We start from the raw sequence: 22,951 nt of genomic DNA, 5'->3' as shown, positions 1-22,951 counted from the left end.
CTTCTCTCAAATAGTCAATTTAAGTACCTTCCTAAGTGAGCGAAATGACCCAGAATAACCAAAGTTGCAGCCATGATAAGAGCTGTTTGTTTTCTACAAATGTTGAGGAAAGGAGCTCCTGTGCCTCTTTTAAGATCTTCTTTGGTATAGAAAACACTGAAGCATCCTTTATAAAAGAAAGGTGATAATTCTGTCCCACAATTTCCTAGTGACGCTCAATTATATTTCATCCAGATCTACTAACTGATTCACACTGATAGATAGGAGGAAAGGAGGATGAGAGCAGGCAGCCTGTGATAATTTTATCTAACTTTTTTAGATTTAGTTTATTTCCTTTTTCAAGTAATATTTTATGTTCTCTCTCATACATACATATATATATATATATATATTAGATAACCATTGTGCTATAATGTGATAAGACTGCAGTAGATTAAGTATCGAAAACCTTTTTTAGAATACCTATTGAACAGCCCAGGTTTTAGTGCTGCACACCCACGTGTAATACATGGTCGAATTGTCATGATGGTCAAGGAAAAGAGTTTAGCCCTTCTCCATTTGAGGTGGAAATATGTCAATAAATATTTGAGAAAAACAAGGCACTGTGCACATTATATCATAGTAGATGAACTTCCCACCCCCACACTAACAAATAAGAATTAACATTTAATTTAGTCTAATAATCAGACCCTAATGTTATCCAAACATCATTTGCGAAGACAGATTCCATCCAATGAAATATATATACAGCCGTTACATACACACAAACACACACGTACACACACACATGATATACATAAATAACAGGCGTGTTTATCCTGACCATGTTTCACCCACACCATCACCATTTCCCCTCAGGGTTAAAGAACCACCCTTTCACTCTCTCCATGCTTGTTTGCCCAAAGCGTGCAAGGATTAGCTAAAGCGATTATCACAAGCTTTTGCAGTTTGTGAAGATGAATCATGGTAATGCTACACAGCGAAGAGGCTCGTGCATTTCTAAACCCCTCGACTTGGTTTGTAATTTTCTAAACTCGTGAGGAGCCAGTTGGCTTTGACCTACCAAGCCAGGTGCAGGTGAGTCGACTGCAGCCAAACTGGCAACGCATCTCAAAAACACGTTTGTGTGCACACATGTTTTATGGACTGCAAACACACACATCGCTCTCACAATTGGTACACATTCACAAGGATGCAGTGACATACGACGCATAGCATACTTTACATTTCAGGACACTGATAGAAGAAGTGTTCCTTTTCGTTCAACATTACAGCTTTGTCATGTTAAAGTCTGTTTCGCTCACTGAATGGAGCTGTCACACACCCTATGGGAAACATCTGCCTTTGGCAGATTTTGACTTTGCTACAATATTCCACATCACTCACGCATGTTTGCCTCAAGGCTTACCAACTTGTGAGCACTATTTAGTTTTTTAGCAATAAGATTGGCTTTGTGTGCAAAACTCCAGACAAAATAGAAAAAATGTATTTCAGGCTAGATTACAGATCTCGGTAGATGTAAAGGTTAAACGTTTGGGTCTTCTTTTTCTACAGTTATTTTTCCTAAAGCTTGTCTCTACACATTAGAACCTTTCTTGCTGATGGTGTGGTCTAATTCTGCAGCCTTTTTGCAGCCACTCCATGCCATCTTCCTGGATGAACAGATGATTACAGCCTCTGGTATCTCTCCCTAGCCCAAAAAGCTCTGGAGGATGCTCTCATTAACAGGGCTTGTCAGAGAAACCTGCTGGCATTGCTAATTTATTTCCCCTGTATACATGAAACCTGCCATAGGCAGGCCGCGCACACTTTCAGCCCACACTGATGTTTTGAGTGTTCAAATACCTTTTTATGTCTAAAAAAAACCACACAGAGACACATCTGCTGGCCATCCTCTCGTGCAGCACATGGCTGCTCCAGAAAAGTGCTTCAGGGTTTGAACCTGCTAGATCGAACTGCAAGATTAGTTCTGCATTCAGACACTAAGAGAAATGATATGCACGTCTGTTTCCAAAACATATGTGTTTGCCTGTGTGTATTTGAGCATTTGTTTTTGGGGGGTAGGAGAGGGTTGGCTGTTACACCGCTGTCTGTGTTTGTCCCTCCGGGAGGCGTTTTCTGCCAGCTTCCCTCTGCCCCTAACTTCCACGATTCTCCATGTGTATTTGTGTGTGAGTGTGCACACTTGAGAGAGAGTTTAAGGGTGTTTGCCAGTGTATAGGTGTTACCTGACAGGCTTGGCACGTCAGTGTGCACCTTATCAACAGCCTCAGTGTTAGGCACTGCTGAATCTCACACTTTCACTCACAGCAGTATTTGGACTGTTTTGCATGTGTGTGCACACATTTTAATCGCATGATTGAGTAATTCTTTTGGCTCTTGCCCACACACATTTACAGTTTGAAGAATTAGCGATTGGGGTTGCTCTTTGGGCCCATGAGAAGGTTCCACTGCAAGGCTGTTTTAAAAAAAAAAAGGCACAGTGTTAAGTATGGATAAAAATGCAGTGCTATAATTTGCCAATCATTTTACCCCCGACCATTAGTTGAAAAAAATACAAACAAAACATATTCATGTTTGTCTGTTTAATGGTTTGAATATTGTGGCAGTTTGGGATAGAGGCATGTCTGCTACACAGTTGAGGTGACCATGAGCAGGTAGTTGTAATTGTGCGACCTTTTCCAAACATTTTAATGGGTGGGCAGCATACGGTGTCTCCAAAGTATCCCCTCCTGTTTTCATAGTGTTCTAGTCCAAACACATTCTCTGAAATGTGTTCATCTGTAATTCAAAATGAACTCTAATGGCTCTTACACACAGACTGATTGCTTGTGAAAAAGCCCATACTTAAACTGCTTCACCTTGTGTATAGATTGAAACCAAGTAGTGCTCTGAATTACCTACAGCCCAACACTCTATTTATTATTTCTTCAAGCCCACCCTAATCTAGCAAGCCAAAACTAGCTGTGGTATAATCGGTGGCTCCATTGCATTTAGAGTTGATTTGTTTTTCAAACAAATTAAATGCCACTTTTATGAACAGGGAGAAATTGAGGGTGGATTTTATGCATACAAAGCTCCCAGCACACAGGGGTGGGGACCAGGGTTTGCATCCAATCTTTGGTTTGTGCATAGATTAAGGAAACAACGGCACTTGGTTCATGTTGAGGAAAGGTGAGAAAAAGCGTGTCGTATCGCTAGTCAGCTACAAAGACATGGGCCTGAAGTGACAAAGGGCCTGAAATGATCGATTTAAATTGCATTGTGAGTAATGTGGAGTACAGTTATAGACAAGAAAGAAGAATGTGTAGAAACTTTGACATTAATGTTTGTTTGTTTAATATTTTAAATATTATGGTAGTAACACTTTGCACAGTTCTGGATAGACATCAGAAAATATGCTTATGATTAAGCAACAAAACTGTTGGAATTGGAAAGTTGGGAACAATTAAGGTTATGGTTATCGAGATCTTTGATGCTTATTGCAAATGCATGGACTTTGGCTTGGACTTTGTCTATTAACAGTGTCAGTGTTGGATAAGTTCATGAAGTCCGCAGGTTTTTGTTAAAATGTTGAAATTTAAGTCTTTCATATGGGAGTGATCAAGTTTTTTCTAAAAACTAGAACTATATAAAAATATATGAAATTGATTGACAGTGACAAAGTTTTGAATACAAAGTCCAGTGTGTAAGTCTACACATCATTTACGTTACAATGTTAGCTCTCTGCAGTAACTATTGATAATTGATGCATTTCTTGTTCTTGGAATCATTTCCCTTTCTTCGCGCATGCATTGAACTTTCAGCTCCGCAACTTTCTGAAACATCAGAACCACAAATTGCAAGATTCTATAATGTTTCAAAGATTCAAAGTTGTCTGCCATCAGCCCCTGGATTTCAGAGATCAGAGCCCTATGGCTGTCTTTCAGGAAAAAAGAGAAGTGATGTAACCTCTTACTGCTGAAAATTCACATTCGTTATCCTCTGTATCGAATGTGTAATTACATGTATAGTTTAAATGCTAGAGGGGGTTCTGTGGTTTATGCTTTGACCCCTAAAATTGGAAACCAGAAGCTTTTGTTAAAGTTTTGATGGAAAGATGTTGATTAGATTTGAGAAATGCAGCCTGTATTTCCTCCAGCAGTTGGGGAAAGCAATTTTGTGCTGTTTGCTTCCTCGGGTAAGCTTGAGAAAACAATATGAAAATTATTTATTTTTCCTTACAAGTATATTTGATCCTTGCAGGCAAATCCTGAAATAAAAGCTATGTTAAAGCTTTGGTTGTTTTATTTTTTTGATGTTATAAGCTTTTTTTATTCTAGCATATCTGCAGCTGCATCTGCACCTCATTATACAAAAAAGGTAAATAAAGAGATGTGGTGAATTAGGCTCGGCGGGCACACATACATACACACACACACACACACACACACACAGGCATATAGAGACTGACTTTGTTAGTTTATCCAGAAAGATGTCAGCTGAATCTTGGTGGTTGGCAAAATTTGTCAAATCATGTGGGTCTCAATGGCCTTTTCAATTAGAATACATGAATACATACTGTACAAATACATTCATTACACATTTGAGCATATAAATATGAGTACAAGTTCCAAAAAAATCGTAAAAAGTCCTAAGAGTCAGTTTAGAACACACAAGCCCTGAGAAGTTTTGAGATGATAAATGCATAATTGGGAAGCAATGTAATCCTCAGTGATCACAGATCATAAAATGGCCTATAAAGCTGAAGCTGGACAGATATGATGGTACACACTTTAATGGGTCAATAATACAACTATGAAATCCCAACTGCAACAAAAGCCAGTGGAGTGATTTCAGAAGTGGTGTAATGAGGTAAAACTTGAACTTTTTGGGCGAAATCTATGGGACCTTCATGGATGTGAGCAAGGAAGACAAAAATTAGAAGGTTAACCGTCTATAAAATTACATTGAGATCTTCAGTTTTTGTGACTTTTTAATTGAGATGGTTAGAAAATGATACAGGGTCGCACGTTCTACGTTTTTTGATGCTGCCACAGAAAATGTAATACATTTTACACACAAATTTAACATCTGAAACTTCTGATGCATTTTTCCAAATCATTTACTTGAGCCTCTCAAAAGTCTTATTTTATTCATTACAGAGGTAAGTCTCATGTGTTAGATTAAATATGTAATGGATCGATTTTATGGTTTATGTTGTTGAATGCTGCACTCAGGTCGCATAGCAGTGAAATGGTAATGGAGTGGTTGTCAAAACTAAATTGCAAATTAATTAAATTCAATAATACTGATGTTATTGCTGCAGTATAAATTATAATTAAATATATGTTCTTCATATAGACAGATAAGAAAATTAATTAGATGAAAATCTTAAAGGGTTAAACTTTTCTTTTTTTTGCTGGGAAGCAGCTCAACAGCTGATGTGTACACACACAGCATTGACTGGTAGCACAGGTGAACTCTCTCAACAAATTGGACAGGAACCCACAGCCCCACACAGAGATGCTCCTATTAATGTAATATTTAATGTAGTAACTCCACTTACAGCAGGATGATGACCTCTGAAAGCAAAGTGGAGAGGTTCAGAAGGTTCATATCGTTACTTTCTGGTCAAAGGAGAAGATCCAAAAACAGGGCATGTAGGGCATGTTTTTACAACAAGCTCCAAAGAACACAAAGAAGATCTCACGTAACTCAAAACTTATCCACACAAAAATAAGGAGAAACAATAGCTTAAATACTTTAGGTAATATCATGAGATCTAAACACTCAGGAAAGCCCAAATCTGGGGGGGGGCTTTCCTGAAGCTGTAAACCATTATACATTTGCATACTGATAGTCTGAGAATTTATATTGGCAGGTCAGACAGCATGTATGATCTACACAGCAGATTGGAGGACCAATGCTGACTACTTGTGAGGTGGGGCTTCACAGCTAATTTGCATGGTGTTGAGAAAAGCTAGCACAAACTACAAGAAAAAATGAGCTGTAATGGGGGCTAAAGGCTGCTCGGCCTGGCCCTATGTGTGGGAGCTAATTGCTAGTTTCCAGGAGTCACTCTGGCTGAGGGGCCAGCTGGTCCCAGAGGCTAAGCTCAACTGAGTGGGAAAACTTGACTCGGGGTTTCTAAGATTGTTGGGAGTAACTAATAGTGATACAAAGTTAATACATTACCATTCTGATGCTTCAACTTGCGTGTGGTCTTGTATAATTTAGCATCCTCTTTTTCTGGTTAAAAAAAAGTATGCCTGAATACCCAGTAGTAGCTTTACCCAATGCTCTGTGTAGCAAAAACAGGTCAGGTAGTGTTAGCTGCTGGCAGGCATGTGGGTGGGACCAGATTACCATATTCATAGATCCCTATTTACTGAATGAGGAAAAAGTTTTTTGGAGAAAAATAAATGCTAGAGTTGGAAGTTGCCCCAAGACATTGGAAAGGATGACTAGAACACTTTTGCCGGGTAGAAGATCAATCAGTAAGTTGTAGATTTGAGAGACATTTTTACATGTGTAATATCTGGTGAAAAGGTCTCAGAAATATTCAGCAGTGAGCTAATGTCAGGTTCATTAAAAGACAGAGTGGAGTCAATTTGCTGGGATAAGTAAGTTTTTGTTTAACAAGTCCTCTTTTTAACTTAAAAAGTATTAAGCTGTAAAGTCAGACACAGAGAGAATGTGTTTGAAAGAATCTAGGATTATGTTTGTTGTTGCTGGGTAAGTAATAGTAACACTTTTTCTATTAACTTTTTCTTCTTTCCATTGAAGGGCAGCTTCAGTTTTGCATTTATAATGCATGAAGGCGAACCCAACTTTCGAACTTGATGGAAACTTCTAACAGCAGCAGTCACTTTCAGGGTTAACTGCGCACTCCCACAGACTAGACAGTCGCCACCCCTCCTCAGTCTGTCTCCACCCTCAATTAACATAATTTCTCATTCTTTTGAACCGTGAGCAGTCTCACAGACGCCAGACCATGTTACACAAACGCACAGATACTCTACTCGGTCTGCTGCACTACTCTGTGTTCAGCTGTCTTGGTCAGAGTGAACCAGGTTTCTTGCTGTACGGCTTTAGGTGTTGCCGTGGTACATGGTGATACAAAATCTGGGTCAAGGCTCCAGGGAACAGTAATCTATACTGTACATATCAAATCCATCAGTGAATTTGTAAGCTATCGATCCAGAGAATACACTGAACCACAACCACACAAAGGTAGGGTAAAAGGCCAAATGACTTCTGTAAAGGAATGAGAGGAGCATAGGGATATAAGATGTGGTTTGCTATGTAAACACCTTTTGACTCTGTATGTGCATGTGAATGTTTCTGTGCTCCTCCACATCCAAGCTTGCTGCCCAGTATTTCATAGATCCATTACTGCACAAAAGTTAAGGAAGTTAGTGCTTGCTTTATTCTGCAGTTTTTCCTCTTTTTTTTACCCAAGGCAAAGTTTTGTTTTGCCTGTTCCCTTATCTTTCTTTCTCTGCCTTCTCTCCTAATCACCTCTAAAGCTAGCTATAATTGCCACAATCCTGGATAGTTGTGTGTCTCTCTTTTACTCTCTCTCTCTATTTCTGTCTGCTTTGCATTGCTCATGTCATACCATAAGCACACAAGTGCAAATGAGAGGACGTGGCAATGGGATGTAAAGTAAAAAACTTAAATAATTAGGTAAGTCTTTAGTTTTCACTACAAGGAAAACATGATCACTAAAAGACGTTGACATTATGTAGTCTTTTTGAGAGAGGCCTTTTTCTTTGTTGCGTGCTCATACATGATTTGCTTCCTATTTTTTTCAGTTTTTCTAATTGTTAGGAGTCCTGATATGAGCTCCTGCAACAATTCCAGCTCCCTTTGCTAAAACAAATGCATGAAAATTGATGAGGGCTAATCAAGCACTTCAGGGCTTGTCTGGAAGAATACCAATCAGTCATTAGAGATGTTGATTAGTCAAAAACAATGTCTTGTGGACTTTGTGGCTGGCCTCTCTGTGAATATTTGTGCATAATTGGTTCGTGAGTCTATATAAACATGTACACCACCATGCTGTTCTAGAATACTGTCCACATGTGGGCCTTCAAATTATTTGTTGAACCTTTGTATAATTATGAATCATATTCTCCTTGCTTTAAGCCTGTACATGACATAAGAGAATTGAGAGAATTTTACTTGACGCTCCATCTTTCATCCTTCCAAAACAGGCTTCTAAAACATGGAGAAATCAGTAGGATAATTTTGATAAGTCACAATGAATTAGATGGATGTACAAAAATGGTTTAATTGTTACATCTAGGATCAGCGTGCAGTGTGTAAGCCAAGCTTCCTGCAGCTCTGAGATCAGATGTCAGCCTGTTAGCACCAGTCTTACTCCTACCGTGATTAACTAGCTGCAGTTTGGAGCCATCCAACAGCACGTCAGCTCTAAAAAGGGCCAGTTCTGGTGGTCAGGTAAACTAATTTATCAGTTTTATACATTTGAATGTGGCACACAGACTCAACTTAATTAGGATAACTGCAGAAGTTTTGCTACATGGCCGGCACTTTATAATGATTCAAACAAATAAACAATTTCCCGGGCAAGTGAGCAGCTTTAAAGGAGAAAATTACTGCACTATAACTCAAAGATATTCATCATAAAGCACATTAAAAGCAAGTCAGTGGACCGATGCCGTAAATACCACCATACTGTATATGTACAGCAGATTTGGTTTGTGTTTAATCATTTCCCATTGGAAGTTTCAAAATAAACACTGTTCTCAAGTTTTGAGGAGGTGTATGACCTTTATACATAGTAGCATGTCTCAAGATTTCCACTCGGCTTCCATACTTCAATTGGTTAGTCTTTTGCCTCTTGTATCCTATCCTTATCTCACTCATTCAGTTAAAATTTAATTATAAACAACAGCAGATGCAGCAAGGCAAGATCCTGATATCTCATGCTGACACTTTGGATTTTTGATCGAAAAGTGAAGCAGTGAAGTAAAGCGTATCGATGTTCAGCCAAACCAAACACAGAGTAAAGCTGTTCAATTTTACATAAGACACCACAGACCACCCATATCCAGGACACACACATCCGCAGCACAGTGCCACTGTAAAAGCAATGCTGGGAAAGTTTAGATGGGCAGAAACCAGGAAACAACATGATTCAACTTTGAAAGGGAATAGAAACGACAGAAGAGAACACTGCTTTTATCAGTTCCTCACACAATGAACATTTAATTTGCGTCTGATGGACACACAAAAAATCTGTGTTCCCTCACATATGTCTTTTTTCTTTCCATCCAAATCAAGCCCCTTTTATTTCTGGGAATTCAAAAGTTAAACACTCTTTTAAAAAGTGAGATTTGATTTGATTTTACCTTTGTAGTTGGCAAACATGACTCCAGTTCCTTCTGTGAATTTCCCAAGTGTGTATGGACATAGAATACACTTAAAATATGCAACTGTCAGATAAGTGAATCAGCTAAAGAGAAAAGTGGCTTTAATACGAGCAGCTTTGCTTTGATTCATATTTGACTGAGAGGTAGCTTCTAGTTTGGTGTAATACGCAACACATTTGTTCTTTGCACTGTAGTTTGTTTTGATGTATTCTTTCTGAACTATTTCTTGATGGTAATTCAAAGTTTGAGACAGCTCAGAGTCTAGTGCATGTTTGTCCCTGTGTGCTTGCACACTGTGAGCATTTTTGAAACGGGAGCTAGTCACTGTCGAAGTACCTTTGAAGGGTTTTTTTTTTTGGAAAGACAGAAAGTTGAGCTGCTTTTTATGATGGGCCTCAGTGAATCAGTCTCCCTTATGGGCTTCATCCATTGCTTTAAACAGCCTTCCATCACAAGTTTGTCCTCCCTTCATAGTCTATCAGTAGTGGGCTGTGGCCCTGCCTCCGTGTAGTCATTTGGTGAGGGCCTAGCCCACTGCACAGCTCCACACTGCTCTGATTAGACTGCAAGACTCCCCATGGTGTCTGTGATCAGTGGCCATATTCGCCTCACACCATCCATCTCCTCACCCAGCCCTCTATTTCCATCTCTCTGAGCTCCACTGCTCTCCCTTTGTCACTTTTTTGTTCACTCTTCTCTCATTCTATCTTTCTATCCATCTGTCCCGATCTCTCAGGAGGCCAGCCCAATTAACCTGTTTAAACAGCCATCTGAGCATCCCATCCATTCCAGTGTGGATGTGTGAGAGAGAGCCAGTTCACTGAGCCAGGAACCCAGTGTTAGGCCCCCATCCCCTGCCTTCCTCAGTCTCCATCCTCACCTCACCTCCCACTCCCCACTCCTCCTCATCATAGATTTCCTCCTCTCCTTTCTGTATTATCGTCTCTTGCTCACAATGACCCTGATTGTAACAGATATCAGTGTGATCCAGTGCTGATAAAAGAGGTTTCTTCACTGTTTTGCTGGTCACAGTGACATCTGATGCATTCGGTGCATCATTCTTTAAACAATTGCCTCCGGAGATATTTCTTTAGCCAGCACAATCTGCCTATGAGTTTTTATATATATATATTATGTTTCTTCATTCATTTCACTGTCTCTGATTGCCACCTCCACACATTCCCCATCCTGTCATTCATCTCTCTTTCTGTCCTTCACTTCTCTCCCTGCCTGCTCTCACCTTCTCTCCATCACTCCTCAGCTCTCCCTCTCCCCTGACTCTTTTTCTTTCTCACTTCCCTTTCAACACTTGTCAGCTATTTCCTGTCAGGCTGTCCAAAGAACACCACAAGAAGGTCACATCTCTTCTCAGTGTTCCTCTCCTCCTTGTCCTTGTCTTGTTGGAGGCAGATGAAAACTTTAATTAGAAGGATGGGGGGAAAAAAGGTGAAAATTGGGTTTGGTTTGTGATATCATTCAGGCAATACACAAAGAACCTCTTTTCTGTCTTCCATACAATCATGATGAAGAAATAACATGAATATATTCATTTCCTGTGGGGCGTGCACTGGTAGAATTTGTCACATTTCAGTGGGTGACTATTCACATTGACTAGACTGTGGAGAAGTGCTTGGCTGGCTGTTTGGCACACTGGGTGTCTGTCTTATTTGCCAGATCAATGCACAACCTGCGCCCAGTGCTTTAGACAACTTGTTAATGTGCATCTTGGTGTCGTTGGGCTTCATTGCTTTGTTGTTGGCCGATTTTTATAATCTCTCTTGTAGCGGTATTGATGCGACTGAGTGAAAGAGGAGCTACTGAAGGTCTGTGTGTTTGTGTGTGTGTCTTGTTGGAAGGGTTGGAGCTGGCACTGTCTTTTTCTTTAATTGGTGCAAGAACAAGACCCTCTGGGAACTCCATGCACAGTCTGTCACTGCATTTGTGTGTGGGTATTGGTGCTGTTAGTTCAGCCTGTCATTGTTAAGACACGCAGGCAATCATAGAGAATGTCAACGCACACACACAGGAAGTGATTACACTTTACACCAACAGTTGCCTATGGATTTTTTCCCTTTTTTATCTTAAGTATTACTTTTGCTGTTCAAATATCAATAAACTAAATTACCGGCAGATTATTTCCTGGACTTTACTGTATTTAAGTTTTATCAAAAATGTTTCCAAACTAAAAAATTTTACGAAAAAAAAAACTTTCATACTGGAATACTTAAATCAGTGTTGAATACACTACCAGGCGCTGTTACAGCACAGAGATTGCTGGATAAACTACCCCATCTTGGTTTACAGTGAGGATGTGGAACCTGTCTCTGAGTCTCCAGCATTAGTCATTAAGGGAGGGAATCTCATAAATGATGTGAGAGGAAGTGTAAGTACGACAAGAGAGAGGTGGCCAGTGCTAAGGCTAAACACAAACTGCAGCCAACTGGATCATTTCCAACCTGTCCCGGTCCCCAGTAGTAGCTTACATTTAGTGATTCATTCACTGCTTAATTGTCCTGAAGACAGGCCGGATGCTACATTGGCTCAGCATCCCATCCGAAAGTAGAAAGTTTGCTGTTTAAGTAGCAAAAAGGCATCTGTGCAGTGAATTTGGCTAGTCTAACTTGTGCAATGATTTCCTACTGCAGAACCTTTTGAACATTTTCTCTCACAGTCCAAACAGTTGCCGCATCGCACCTACTTTAGTCAATAACTCAATTCCAGTCCTGTGCACGTAAATGTTGCAAGGACACTGGTCTAAATAAATGGCTTGGTCGAGCAGTAACTCTGCTGTGCTGTACACACAAGCATTCTCAATGAGACTGATCCTACAAAAGATGCCCCCCCCCCATAAAATTTCTACATATATGCATACAAATTTTCCCCGTTTTTTTGTATTTCTACTTATTTTGTCATTAAAATGGAGACTGATCATTCTGATTTTGAAAACCACCCCTCAATTACCTCTTCTGTCATTGCTTAGCTTCAGCATGCAGGCCTCTGCTTCTTATTACTTCAATACTGCTGCACTGTTGGCGGTGTGCCTTGTTCAGACAGAGAGGAAGCAATAATTGGTGGACAGTAAGAGAAGGGGCAACAACCACAAACAGACCTGCCTGTGTTTTTTTCCCCCCTTGGGTGTTTAAATGTTTCACAGATACCAGAACCTAAAAATCCGTAATGCATGCCTTAGTTAAGTTAAGTTTCTGTTATCCTTGTTGATACATTTAGGCAGCCATTCAAAATTCCATTTGTATTGACATGTGTTTCCCAAATAATATGTTTGTTATTGTTGTTCCTACCTTCCAAATCTAATCTTTGAGATAAATCTCCTAAAATGATGGCAAAGAAGAAATAGAATAGGATTACCCAAAAATAAAGTGAATGAGACTAACAGAAGCCAGCAAGGGAGCGTTTTTTGTGCCTGTTTAAAGCGGATATACTGAGTAATACAAGCAGAGAAGCAATCTGATAAGCAGAGGCTTATCTGTTTCTTTTTTAAATGCAGTTCATCTCTTATGTTCTAGTAGATGTGTCTAGACGAGGGCACTTGTGCAACAGCTACTACACTCGATGGACAGTGGCAGTGAAAATGATGTCCCCTCTGACTGAGTCCTAAGTGACTGTCTGTACATCTGGCTTTAGTGAAGAGTGCTTGGATGTGATCACTGGCTTAATTAAGGGCAGACAGAACAAAAACATGGATTTACTCACAGTAACGTCTTGTAATGGGAACCTAGTTTCAGCTGTTGTCGAGGCGTAGGAGGAAACACAGCTGCCAGCGCAGAGATTCCACGATATGTTGTCTAGACATTGTAATCCTCAAGAGGGGAGTCTGCAGGTGTCATGAAGGAGGAAGGAGATGAGGACGAGGGGCCAGTACAGGATGTGACTCATCCACTTCTGAATTGTTTCATAAGAGAACAAAATCACCATTGTGCCCTGGTGATGCTGATTTCTCCTTACTGAGCTGGTTTATGGTGCCATCTTAATGGGTTGACATCCCTCTGATTGGTTTTTGGGTCTTTAAGTTTTGCCTAAATGGGTGAATGTTTAGATCGGTTTCCGCTGAGCTTATTGCGTTTTTTTTCTACAAGAAACAAAGAGTGGAATTTGTATAGCAAAACTGTCACTGAGTTCATTTATAAAAATGAATGGGATGTAAATGGGATGAAATTGAACAAAGTTTTCAAAAACCTGTAGCAATGTAGCAAGACTGTAGCAATTAAAGTTTGTGATTTGAGGAAATGTGTGAAATATGCAATAAACCTGGCACAGTTATGGAGCAAAGTAACCATTCCAAGTACTCATTAAGCTCGCTTATGATATACTGCGTGTTGCATCAAGATGTGTGAGGTCTCTCTGTGAGGGACCGAGCCAGTTAGACATGAGGGCAAAGGGAGTTTCCAGAAAAATGGGTTTTATTTACCCCCAAAAATGCAGAAAAATGGGTTTTATTGACCCCAAAAAATGCAAAAACACACAAAATCAACTAACTACACAGGGCCCTTAAAAGAGGCCAAATTAACAAAACTGAACTTAAGTCAGTACAGTTACTGAACCAACAAAATAACGCCAAACTAACCGTTCGACAAAATCAAACTAATTCAACACACAACAAACGAAGGGGATTTAAATACTGGCTGATCAGACCAGTCCGACACATAAAGGGGAACAAATACTTCAACAAAAATCTAACAAAGAACCAAAACTGTTAGTTTAAAATTAGTGTAACTGTTAAACTAATTCTAATCAAACAAGATTAAGTAAAAAAACTCAGAAATCAAAGAATACCCAAAGATGCAGTAGTTCATGGTATGGCCCAATCAGCTGTTCAGGCATTTCCCCACTGCTGCTCCAGAAGCCTCTAATCCCAGAGAGGTCCTGTCACACAGCCTCCCGAGCACCAGTACAAGAAAAAGACATTAACAAAAGTGAAGATACAAAAGTCAACGTGCTACAAATAGAACTTGTGCAATTCAAAAATGTCAAATGAATATATGTAAAGAATAACGTGTTACAGCTTATGAAACTAACTCATTATGTAGAAGTGTTGGTGATTGGAGTTACCGACCTAGCAGTGTGGCTGCAGGTGCGGCCATCACACTCTCCTTAGTCTAAACATGAGCTGTCGAAAGAAGATGAGACGACCAGTGTGGGAGTCATTATGAAAGCGGATGACCTCACGGCTGAGTTTTGAGTCCAGCTGCCAAAAATGTCAGGAGAGAGAAATACAGCAATTTCACCTTCATGTTAAAAGCTGAAAGCATAGTTTATGTCACTTAGGAAAAAACGTGAATTGCCGCAGCATTAGTGGAACAAAAATTTCAGAAGAGTGCAGTGTAAACATATCTATACAATTACAGCATGAATGCCTTAGCCGTGTGAATTTTATTTTTCGTCAAATGGTTGCAATTTCTTTTTTTTTTTTGTCACGTACACAATGTTTTTCTCTTTGTAAGGTTAGCACTTTGGTAGCAGACGACCTTTTCAGTCCAGTTACCTTTAGCAAGATCATATTATATCTGCCTTTTATCTCCTCCTCAAAAACAGCATACAAAATCATTTGGAAATTGTTTTCCAATGCAACTCCAGAAAATCCACCTAAAAAAGTATTTATAGTATAATATAGATATAGTACAAACGTGACAGCATGATACAGTCTTTCTTAAGAGTGGTCACTCTAATATCTACCTCCATCTGACACGTGTGACCTGCAGGTGTATTCTGTGTGTTTGCATGTTTGGCTGTCAAAACAAAACTTGTAGCTGCACCCCAACTGACCATCGTTTGTGTATTTTTGATCCTTGGCTGTGTCCTTGGCTGTTACTGTTTCGCAGAATTGGACATTAAACTTGTGGCAATTATTTTGTCTGCAGTGAAGTTTGATGACTGCATGGGGAACGACGCTGTGGTTTTCCAAAGCAGTGACCCCATCTTCAGCGTGCGGACAGATGGATCCGTCTTTGTCCAGGCAGAGGGAGCCAGCCTGGATGAACCGGTCCAGTTTAAACTGACAGCAAGTGGTCCACACACACATGCATGGGAGACTGTGGTTCAGCTGGCGATGATTGACCTACCATCGACTGAGCAAAATGAGGTGAGTTACACACAGAAATATCATGCTTTAAATTTCAATTATCATCTCAGAGGTTCTTCTTCCTATCACATTTTCTCCTGTGGTCTGGTGATAGTAACAGCCCAGAATCAGGTCATAACTCCTTGGGGGTTTTAAAGATAGAGGGAGAGGAAGGAGAGTGGAGCTGAGTGAAGCAGCAACAGCAAACATTTACAAGTGATAGAATCACACTGCCACACGGGGGAGAGTACGTTTCCCTCAGCTATAAGCTGTTATTGGAAAACATCCTGCGTCTAGGCACCCCAGGGGTTCTCTGCTCTTCCGTTTCTATTTAAAATCTGTCAGAGGTCAGGCGAAGACTGAGCAGCCTGAGTTAAGCTGTCCCCGTGACTACAGGACCACACGGCAAGATCAGATAGTCAATGCCAACGAGTGTTAATCAGATTAGGCAATAACAACACAAATGATTAGGAGCCTGTGTTCACTTCCTCAGTGCAACTTCAGACACCCCTTACATGAGTAGGTTGATGATGAAATCAACTCTAACTGAGACAAACTTGTCACCTACAAGAATATTATGACTTGACAAGGATCCATTCAGTTTCATCAGGCAATCATAGCCTCAGGTAGGAGCCGGCTATAAACCAGGAACTCACTTCAGTTTTGTTGAAGCTTTAAACTGTGCTTGAAACAGACTGATGTTATGCATTATGTCATAGGTATTGTTGGTTTATGTGACTCCAGCAAATAGCAATCAGATTTACTGATACTGTCAGTTCCTTTTGCCCACAATTTATTGTTATCAGCTGTTTCTCGGCAGCTCTTAAATTGAATAAGCTCCTAACACCTGCGCTGCCTGCTCAGAACCAACAAACAAATTAAGTTAGTTACTAGCTGGTGAATCTAATATGGTATTATGCATCTAGATGGCAGATACCCATCTCTCAGGATTTGACGGAGATTGAAAACAATCCAGACTAAAAAGGGTGAAACAAATCAACAAATGAATGAAAATGTTGCTCTGCTAAAAATGTTCATTTGAAATTAGATTTAAAACCATTTTAAATCTAAAGAGTAGTAAGTAATAGTACTTTAGGATTTAGGATGTAACCTTCAGTTTCATCCACTGTTTCTAGACAGTATAATCATCAGGTAAGTTAGAAATCTGCATGAGTCTATGCTTGATGAAATGTGATGTTGAAATAGAAATGTGAACTTGTCCAAAGTGACATGAATTCACTTAACTTGTGTTATTCCATTTTGTGCAAATGAATGGTTGTATCCCACACATGGCAAGTGAGTCACTGCAGTAGAAAGAAATGGCAGAAGCCAATTTGAACTGCACAATTCTTGAGTTTATAGTAAATGCATTTTGAACAGTTTATATAATGTAACTAGAAGATGAAAGAAGGAAAACAATGTAAAAACGTAGCTGAAAGATCAGAGTCTTACATTTGAACATTTCTTTGAAGCATTTTGTTATGGCATTGAGATTTTCAGTTTGCAATTATACCATTTCAAACTAAAACATGAAAAATGTTTTCTTTGCATTGTGAACAGCTAGAGAACAGAAGAGATGGCACTAAGTCAGCCATTGAGTCATAGAGACAAATAGAGAATAGGACATCAGCCAACAAAAGATCTATGAGAGTGGGTTCTAAAGACATGCATGCTGTTAGGGCAGTCTATGCTCGCCTCAGTGTTTTCATTTCAGCAATTAAAATCTTTCACAGTGCAGTGTGTTACAACGTCAGCACTAAATGATCATTTGTTAAAAGGTCAAATAACTGGCTATTTTACTGCATTCCCCACTGAGTCAACTAATGCAGAGATCCTTAGGAGCCATGAATAGAAAGACTAACAATGAGTGAGCAAGACATCATCAGTGGTCAGAAATATGCTGCAAGTGCTATCCAGCACACATGTAGCAGGAGAAAGACTCTAAAACAAAATGTGATGTTTCATTATGGAATGGCGCTTTGTGGCGTGCTCTGCTGAATAATAACTTCCAGATGTCTGGGTAGCCAGGGGCTTTCTGATATCAAAGCGTGCAGGGTTTTTGGGAGGCAGTGGCGTGGAGGGGAAGAGCTGGGACCACCGCCAGCTGGCTAAGGCTGATGGCACAAGGGCTGGGGGGCCGCATCCATTTCACACTCAGTGACTCCTGTTCACATAGCGTTAGTGTGCATAAGCGTGTGTGTGAGAATGGTATTTTATTGAGGGTGATTATGTTGAATCAAGTGTGAATTATGCTAATTTTGCATAAAATGTTTTAATGCCGCTTATGGTCTATGTGTGGCTGTCCTTTTGATAAAGGCATGAAGTGTCTTACATTTGGAGCCTTTGGGTTTTATCAGAGCAGAGGTTGTGTGCCTTCTCTAATTTGGATGAAGGGAAACAAGACAACCTTTAAATCGGTTTAATTCATGAAGCTGTTAAAAATTCTGACAGAACTGATGGACGGTTTGCGTCTGCTCCTTATCATCTATCTTTCACAATACTTTTGATAAGTGCACAGACATCCCAGCTTAACCTGCTATTTTTTCATTTGTTTCATCACCTACCTGTACTTTTTTTTTTGGAGTGAAAGAGAAAGAGCAACTCGGAGCTGCAAGTTGTGACCATTTGTAAGAGAAGAGTCAGTTTAAGCATTTTGCAGCAGTTTTGCAACAGCTTTTCTCTCTAACTCTCTCTTTCTCTGTTTTTGTTTTCTCTCTGCTATTTCCTGTGTGCATTTCTCCTCAGGGAACTCACTAGTACCTGTTTGCATGTGTACATAAAAGGATCTAGTGCATGACTTATTTAAGCAAAGGGAGGCTGAAGAGGGGTGGGAGGGAGTTCACATCTGCTTCTGACAACCCTTCTACTCATCCCCCTCAATCCATCCTAAATACGTCACGTCCTCCTCTGCCTTACCTCATCGCACCGGTAGGATGTGGGGCAGCCATCCCCTGCAGTCAGCGCCACTTAGCCTTTCTCTCTCTAAAGAAGAAAGAATACATTTGTCCAGACCCAGCTCACATCTGTCTCATCTCACTCTGCTGACAAACCATGTTTGTGCACAGAAGCATATTTGGCATAGATTAGTCTCTTGAATATAGACTGAATGTAAGGGTTCGTGTTCATGTCTCAGTGAACCTGTCACACTGAACAGCAAACATGCAATATGGTAACATGTGTTTGGAAGACTAACCTGTCTCTTGTATAGACTGGTAGCACAGTGCAAGAGGGGTAGGAGTGTTGGTGCTTTGTGGGCTGTAGCATGAGAGCCAGCTGCTGTGGAGTTTGAAAATTACTTTGTGGGTTCCAGGGCTCATAGCTCCCCTAGTGGTCAAAATAGGACATCCTGGTGTAAACGCTAACTCGAGACAAAGCATGTAGACATGCTACACTTTACTAACTTTTAGCATAGGTCTTCCACATGAAACGTTTTTTGAATAATCTTGTTGAGCATTTTTTCTGTTTAATATGTTGTAGTCCTGTTATGTTGTCTGATGTCTTAATTTGCTTATAAAAGTAGTTTTAGCTGCAAAAAAATGCAAGATGAACCACCTAGTAATTGCCTGTATTATACATGTGTAAGATCATACTTTGGGAAATCCCAGCCAGTCCTCAAACCCCAATGCTTTGATATTCAGTGTCATCAAAGACCACAGCTGTCCAGGCAATTTTTATTTTTATTTTTTATCCTCACTCATAGATCCAGAAGTCTGAAACACTTTTGGTATTTTTTCTATGTGAGTTCTTTGGGAAATACATTAACTAGAAAGAGAAGTAACATCAAACACACTAGTGACATCCAGTTACTCCATCTTTAAAGATGACTTTTTAATGTCATCTCACATCATCAAAATTATCGTCATGTTGCATCACCTGACCTGAATACGGTGTGCTGATTTGCTAAGCAAACAGATTCTGAGCCTTTTTTGAGTCTTTTCCAGTTCTTTTTTTTTTTTTTTTGGTGGTGGTGTTTTGCTTTTATATTCTTCTTTTATTTGAACTCACTATACCAGCATTTATTGTGCTTCACAGCTGAAAACTTTACAGTTCGGTTCAGTCTCACCATTCAGCAGTCGTGTTTTCCAGACAAAAACGCATCTTTTAAGCCCTAATTTCCCTTCATCTGCAGCCAGTGAGTGAATACAGTAGAACATTTTGCTGAAGAACTAAGGAGGTGGCCTGCCTTCAAGAGTTGATTAAGACAAAAGTAAGAGACAAAAGGGGGGAGAGAACTGGCAAAATTTGTCAAAAATTTGGAAAATGCCTACATATTTATTTTAAATGATTGGATAAGTGTCTCCAAGCCTTTGACAGGTTCTGGGTGTTTACTGTCTTAACGCATACTGTGAGTTAACCTGTCATCCATTTGAATTAAAGCATTCCATTTGACGCTCACATCTGTGAGCCCAATTTGTAGACGTCTATAAATTTGCCCAGGTAGATTAGTCAATCATCACTTGATTTCACATGAATATATGATCTCTTCTTCTATCCACTCTTCTTTTTCACTTGGGGTTGCACTGTATGATATATCTGAAACAAAGTACTTGGTTGGTCGAAAAGAGCATGACACTTTAGCCTGTGTCTGTCCTCATCCCACACCTTTACCCACCCACACAAATACACCAGCTTGCTTGACACATTTTTTTCAAAACAGCCTTTAAAGCTTTTTTTTATTATTACTTTCCAAGGCATCCATCTAATGAAGGCAGCCTTGAAAAAAAGGTTTCTGCTGGCAGATACATGCTAACCCTCTGAGGAACCTTGACTAGGCAAGAACAAACAGAGAGACAAAGAGAGAACACTTTTTAAAGACTGCATTGCGCAGGACCTTCAACTTTCAATATGTGCCAGAAGCCATTGCTATCTTCCCGCTCTGTTGCCTGCTCCTCTGGTGTGTTTTTTTCTTCTTCTTCTTTTTTTTTTTTCAAATGTCAACTGCTGGTGTGGAACTGTAAGGCTACATATTACACATAGGTATCATGAAATGAAAACTGGAATAAGTCTTAACAACACCACCGTCCTCTTTAAATGCAAATCTATGCTTATTTAATCTATTTCTTTTGCTCATGAATTTAAAAACCTTGATTTTTTTACTTGTACTCTGACATTAACACCTTCTGTGTATGGATGCACTCATAAGGTATGTATATATTTGTATGTGCATTCCACCCCGTGGCAAGGTTTCCCATACTCTAAGGAAATTGTTTTCCCGATCACGATGGCGATCTCCAGTTGTTGTGTTTTACCCCAGACTCTGTCCTGCATAGACAGTATGTAGCCTTAAGTTCTGTATTAGTACACAGTTGTATGAATGTACACAAGGACTACAAGATGATTGAGTTTGAGCATAACACGTTCAAACCACTGGGTCAAACACTTAGATTACACACAGGCAAAGAAGTACTCAGTTGAAATTAAACAGTCAAAGATTGACGAGTGAGTGCCATGAAGGTGCAGTATCATTTACGTCATCACCTGAGGTGTCATCTTCATGAGCGGGACCATCCAGTACAAATAAGTTCAACTGAGCCAAAATACCTCCTCCCCTCACTGGTCATCCTCTTGCAGATATGACAAAGAAATTAACAGGGAACTTGTTGAGGCCTGCTGACAGGAGTATTTGGCGGGTGAAGCTCTGTGCAGTTGTTTCACCCGCTGGCACACCATCAACCTAACGCAGCCCAGTTGTTGGGGAAGCACCGTTGAAGAGACAAGCTGTCAGGACTGGGAGGAGAGACAGAAAAAAACAATACTGCAAGAAGAGGGGGGGAGCAGGGAAGCAAGGGATAGTTCAGGGGAGTGTGATTTAGACAGAGTGCAGCTCATGCATAGCTTTGACAATGATGCTGGGGACTGAATTCTTGACATGTTTTTACAAGCTTGTAACCCTGAGACATGCAGGTGAAGGTATGCATTCTCATCTTTGACTCTGAAAAATAATTATGTGTGATATACTTAAGCATATGGAGCTGCATATTTGATTATCTGCACTGTGTGCCTTAACTAGTCCAGGGATACCCAATTAAAGCGTTCTTATTACAGTCAATGGCTTTGTTTTTACCCACTCTGGACGTCTTTGTAATGAAGCAGATTATTTGTACACTCTTCATCAACTCATATTCTCTGTTTACACTCAAGACTAATTATTAGGTAGGTAATGTGCTTTGTTGCCTCAGATTTGATGTAGCTGTGCTGACTCATATTTGAGCTAATTCTCTTGAGGAGATTGAAAGTGTGTTTCTTTCTAGCTCCTTATATGAGCATCTTTCAAAAAGACAGGTTTGTGGTGGTCATTTCTCCGCCTGCAGGGAGTGTGTGAGGGAGGTTTACGATGGGAGCGTATTGTATGATTGAAGTTTCTGTGACTCGGCTGTCATTGTCTGCTAAAAGAGGCTTTAAATGCAACCTCAGACATGCTCTCTGTTACTATGCTTTGTAAATCTGACGTAAATAACAAAGTCCAAAACTTATGGTCTTTTTTTTACACCCACAAAGACACACATACAATAGTTCTGGAATGCAACACCAGCTATGTTTTTGTGTGATAACTGGTAACTGGTAGAAATTGCTCATTGCAAACCCCACACTATAAATGTCACACTTCCAAGAGCTTTGATAGTCTTTTAACTGATTCTACAAAGTATTTTCTAATGTGTTGGATAGTTTAACAATGACAAAATTATTAGAATGCATTACTAGAATTAGTGCATTTCTGATCAACAACTTATGAATAAACAGACAAAATCATTGATTTTACATATGAATATATATAGCAGAGGATATTTTTAATGACTGGTGTATTTAGTGTGTTAATTTTAAAAACATATCTCATTACATTTCTATTAGGGAACAGAGGTGTTTGTAACTGAATTTATGAAATCCAAAGTATGGATAAGTCAAAATTAAACTATATTATCAACTATATTATGACAGCTGTCATAAGCTGTAAAATCTAATAGAAAAAAACAAGTTGCCCCGACTGCTCCTGATTCAAAGCAAATTTGTTGCGTCCATGTAGTACAACAGAAAATAATTTGTCATTTTGATGATTCCACAAGGCTTTTTTGAGGGATTCAAAAAGCTCAGTTCATTAAACAACTTGATTATATTTTCTCAACATTAAGTATTGACCCTATATTTCCTCTGAGACTATTAGAGTATTCCAACAATATTGGTAGCAGAGTGTGTAGAAGGTTTCTTGCTCTGCAGTCAAGCTTCGCTGACTTCAGTTTTGTGCAGAAATACTGTTATTGAACATGTAAATGAGTCATACAGTGACTGATTGAATCAATGGACAAATGGATTAATTTGTGTTTGAGTCAGTTCTGTTGGGGTATCAAAAACTAAAACACATGGTTTGCATTGTACTTTGTTTCCATAGCAACATTATGCATTCTCTGCTTTACTGTAGGTTGCTTTGATGATATCAAAGAGAACCAAATGAAAAGGCTTGGATTGTGGCAAATAGCTCACTATATATATGTCTTTA

General features: G+C 39.6%; 1 protein-coding gene across 1 annotated transcript in view; it reads left to right on the top strand.

Annotated features, from left to right (window-relative positions):
- The window catches only part of LOC140272016 (cadherin-4-like), a 238,752-nt gene that overhangs the window by 152,313 nt on the left and 63,488 nt on the right, over nucleotides 1–22,951 (top strand). Inside the window, exon 4 of the mRNA XM_072367321.1 lies at nucleotides 15,260–15,480. Coding sequence (XP_072223422.1) covers nucleotides 15,260–15,480 — 221 coding nt within the window. The remainder of the gene's footprint in view (nucleotides 1–15,259; nucleotides 15,481–22,951) is intronic.

Source organism: Leuresthes tenuis, unplaced genomic scaffold, assembly GCF_036924035.1.
Source record: "Leuresthes tenuis unplaced genomic scaffold, fLeuTen1.0.hap1 SCAF_16, whole genome shotgun sequence".
NCBI classification, from domain to species: domain Eukaryota; kingdom Metazoa; phylum Chordata; class Actinopteri; order Atheriniformes; family Atherinopsidae; genus Leuresthes; species Leuresthes tenuis.
Note: the sequence above shows the minus strand (reverse complement) of the source record. Positions and strands in the feature narration are given on the sequence as shown.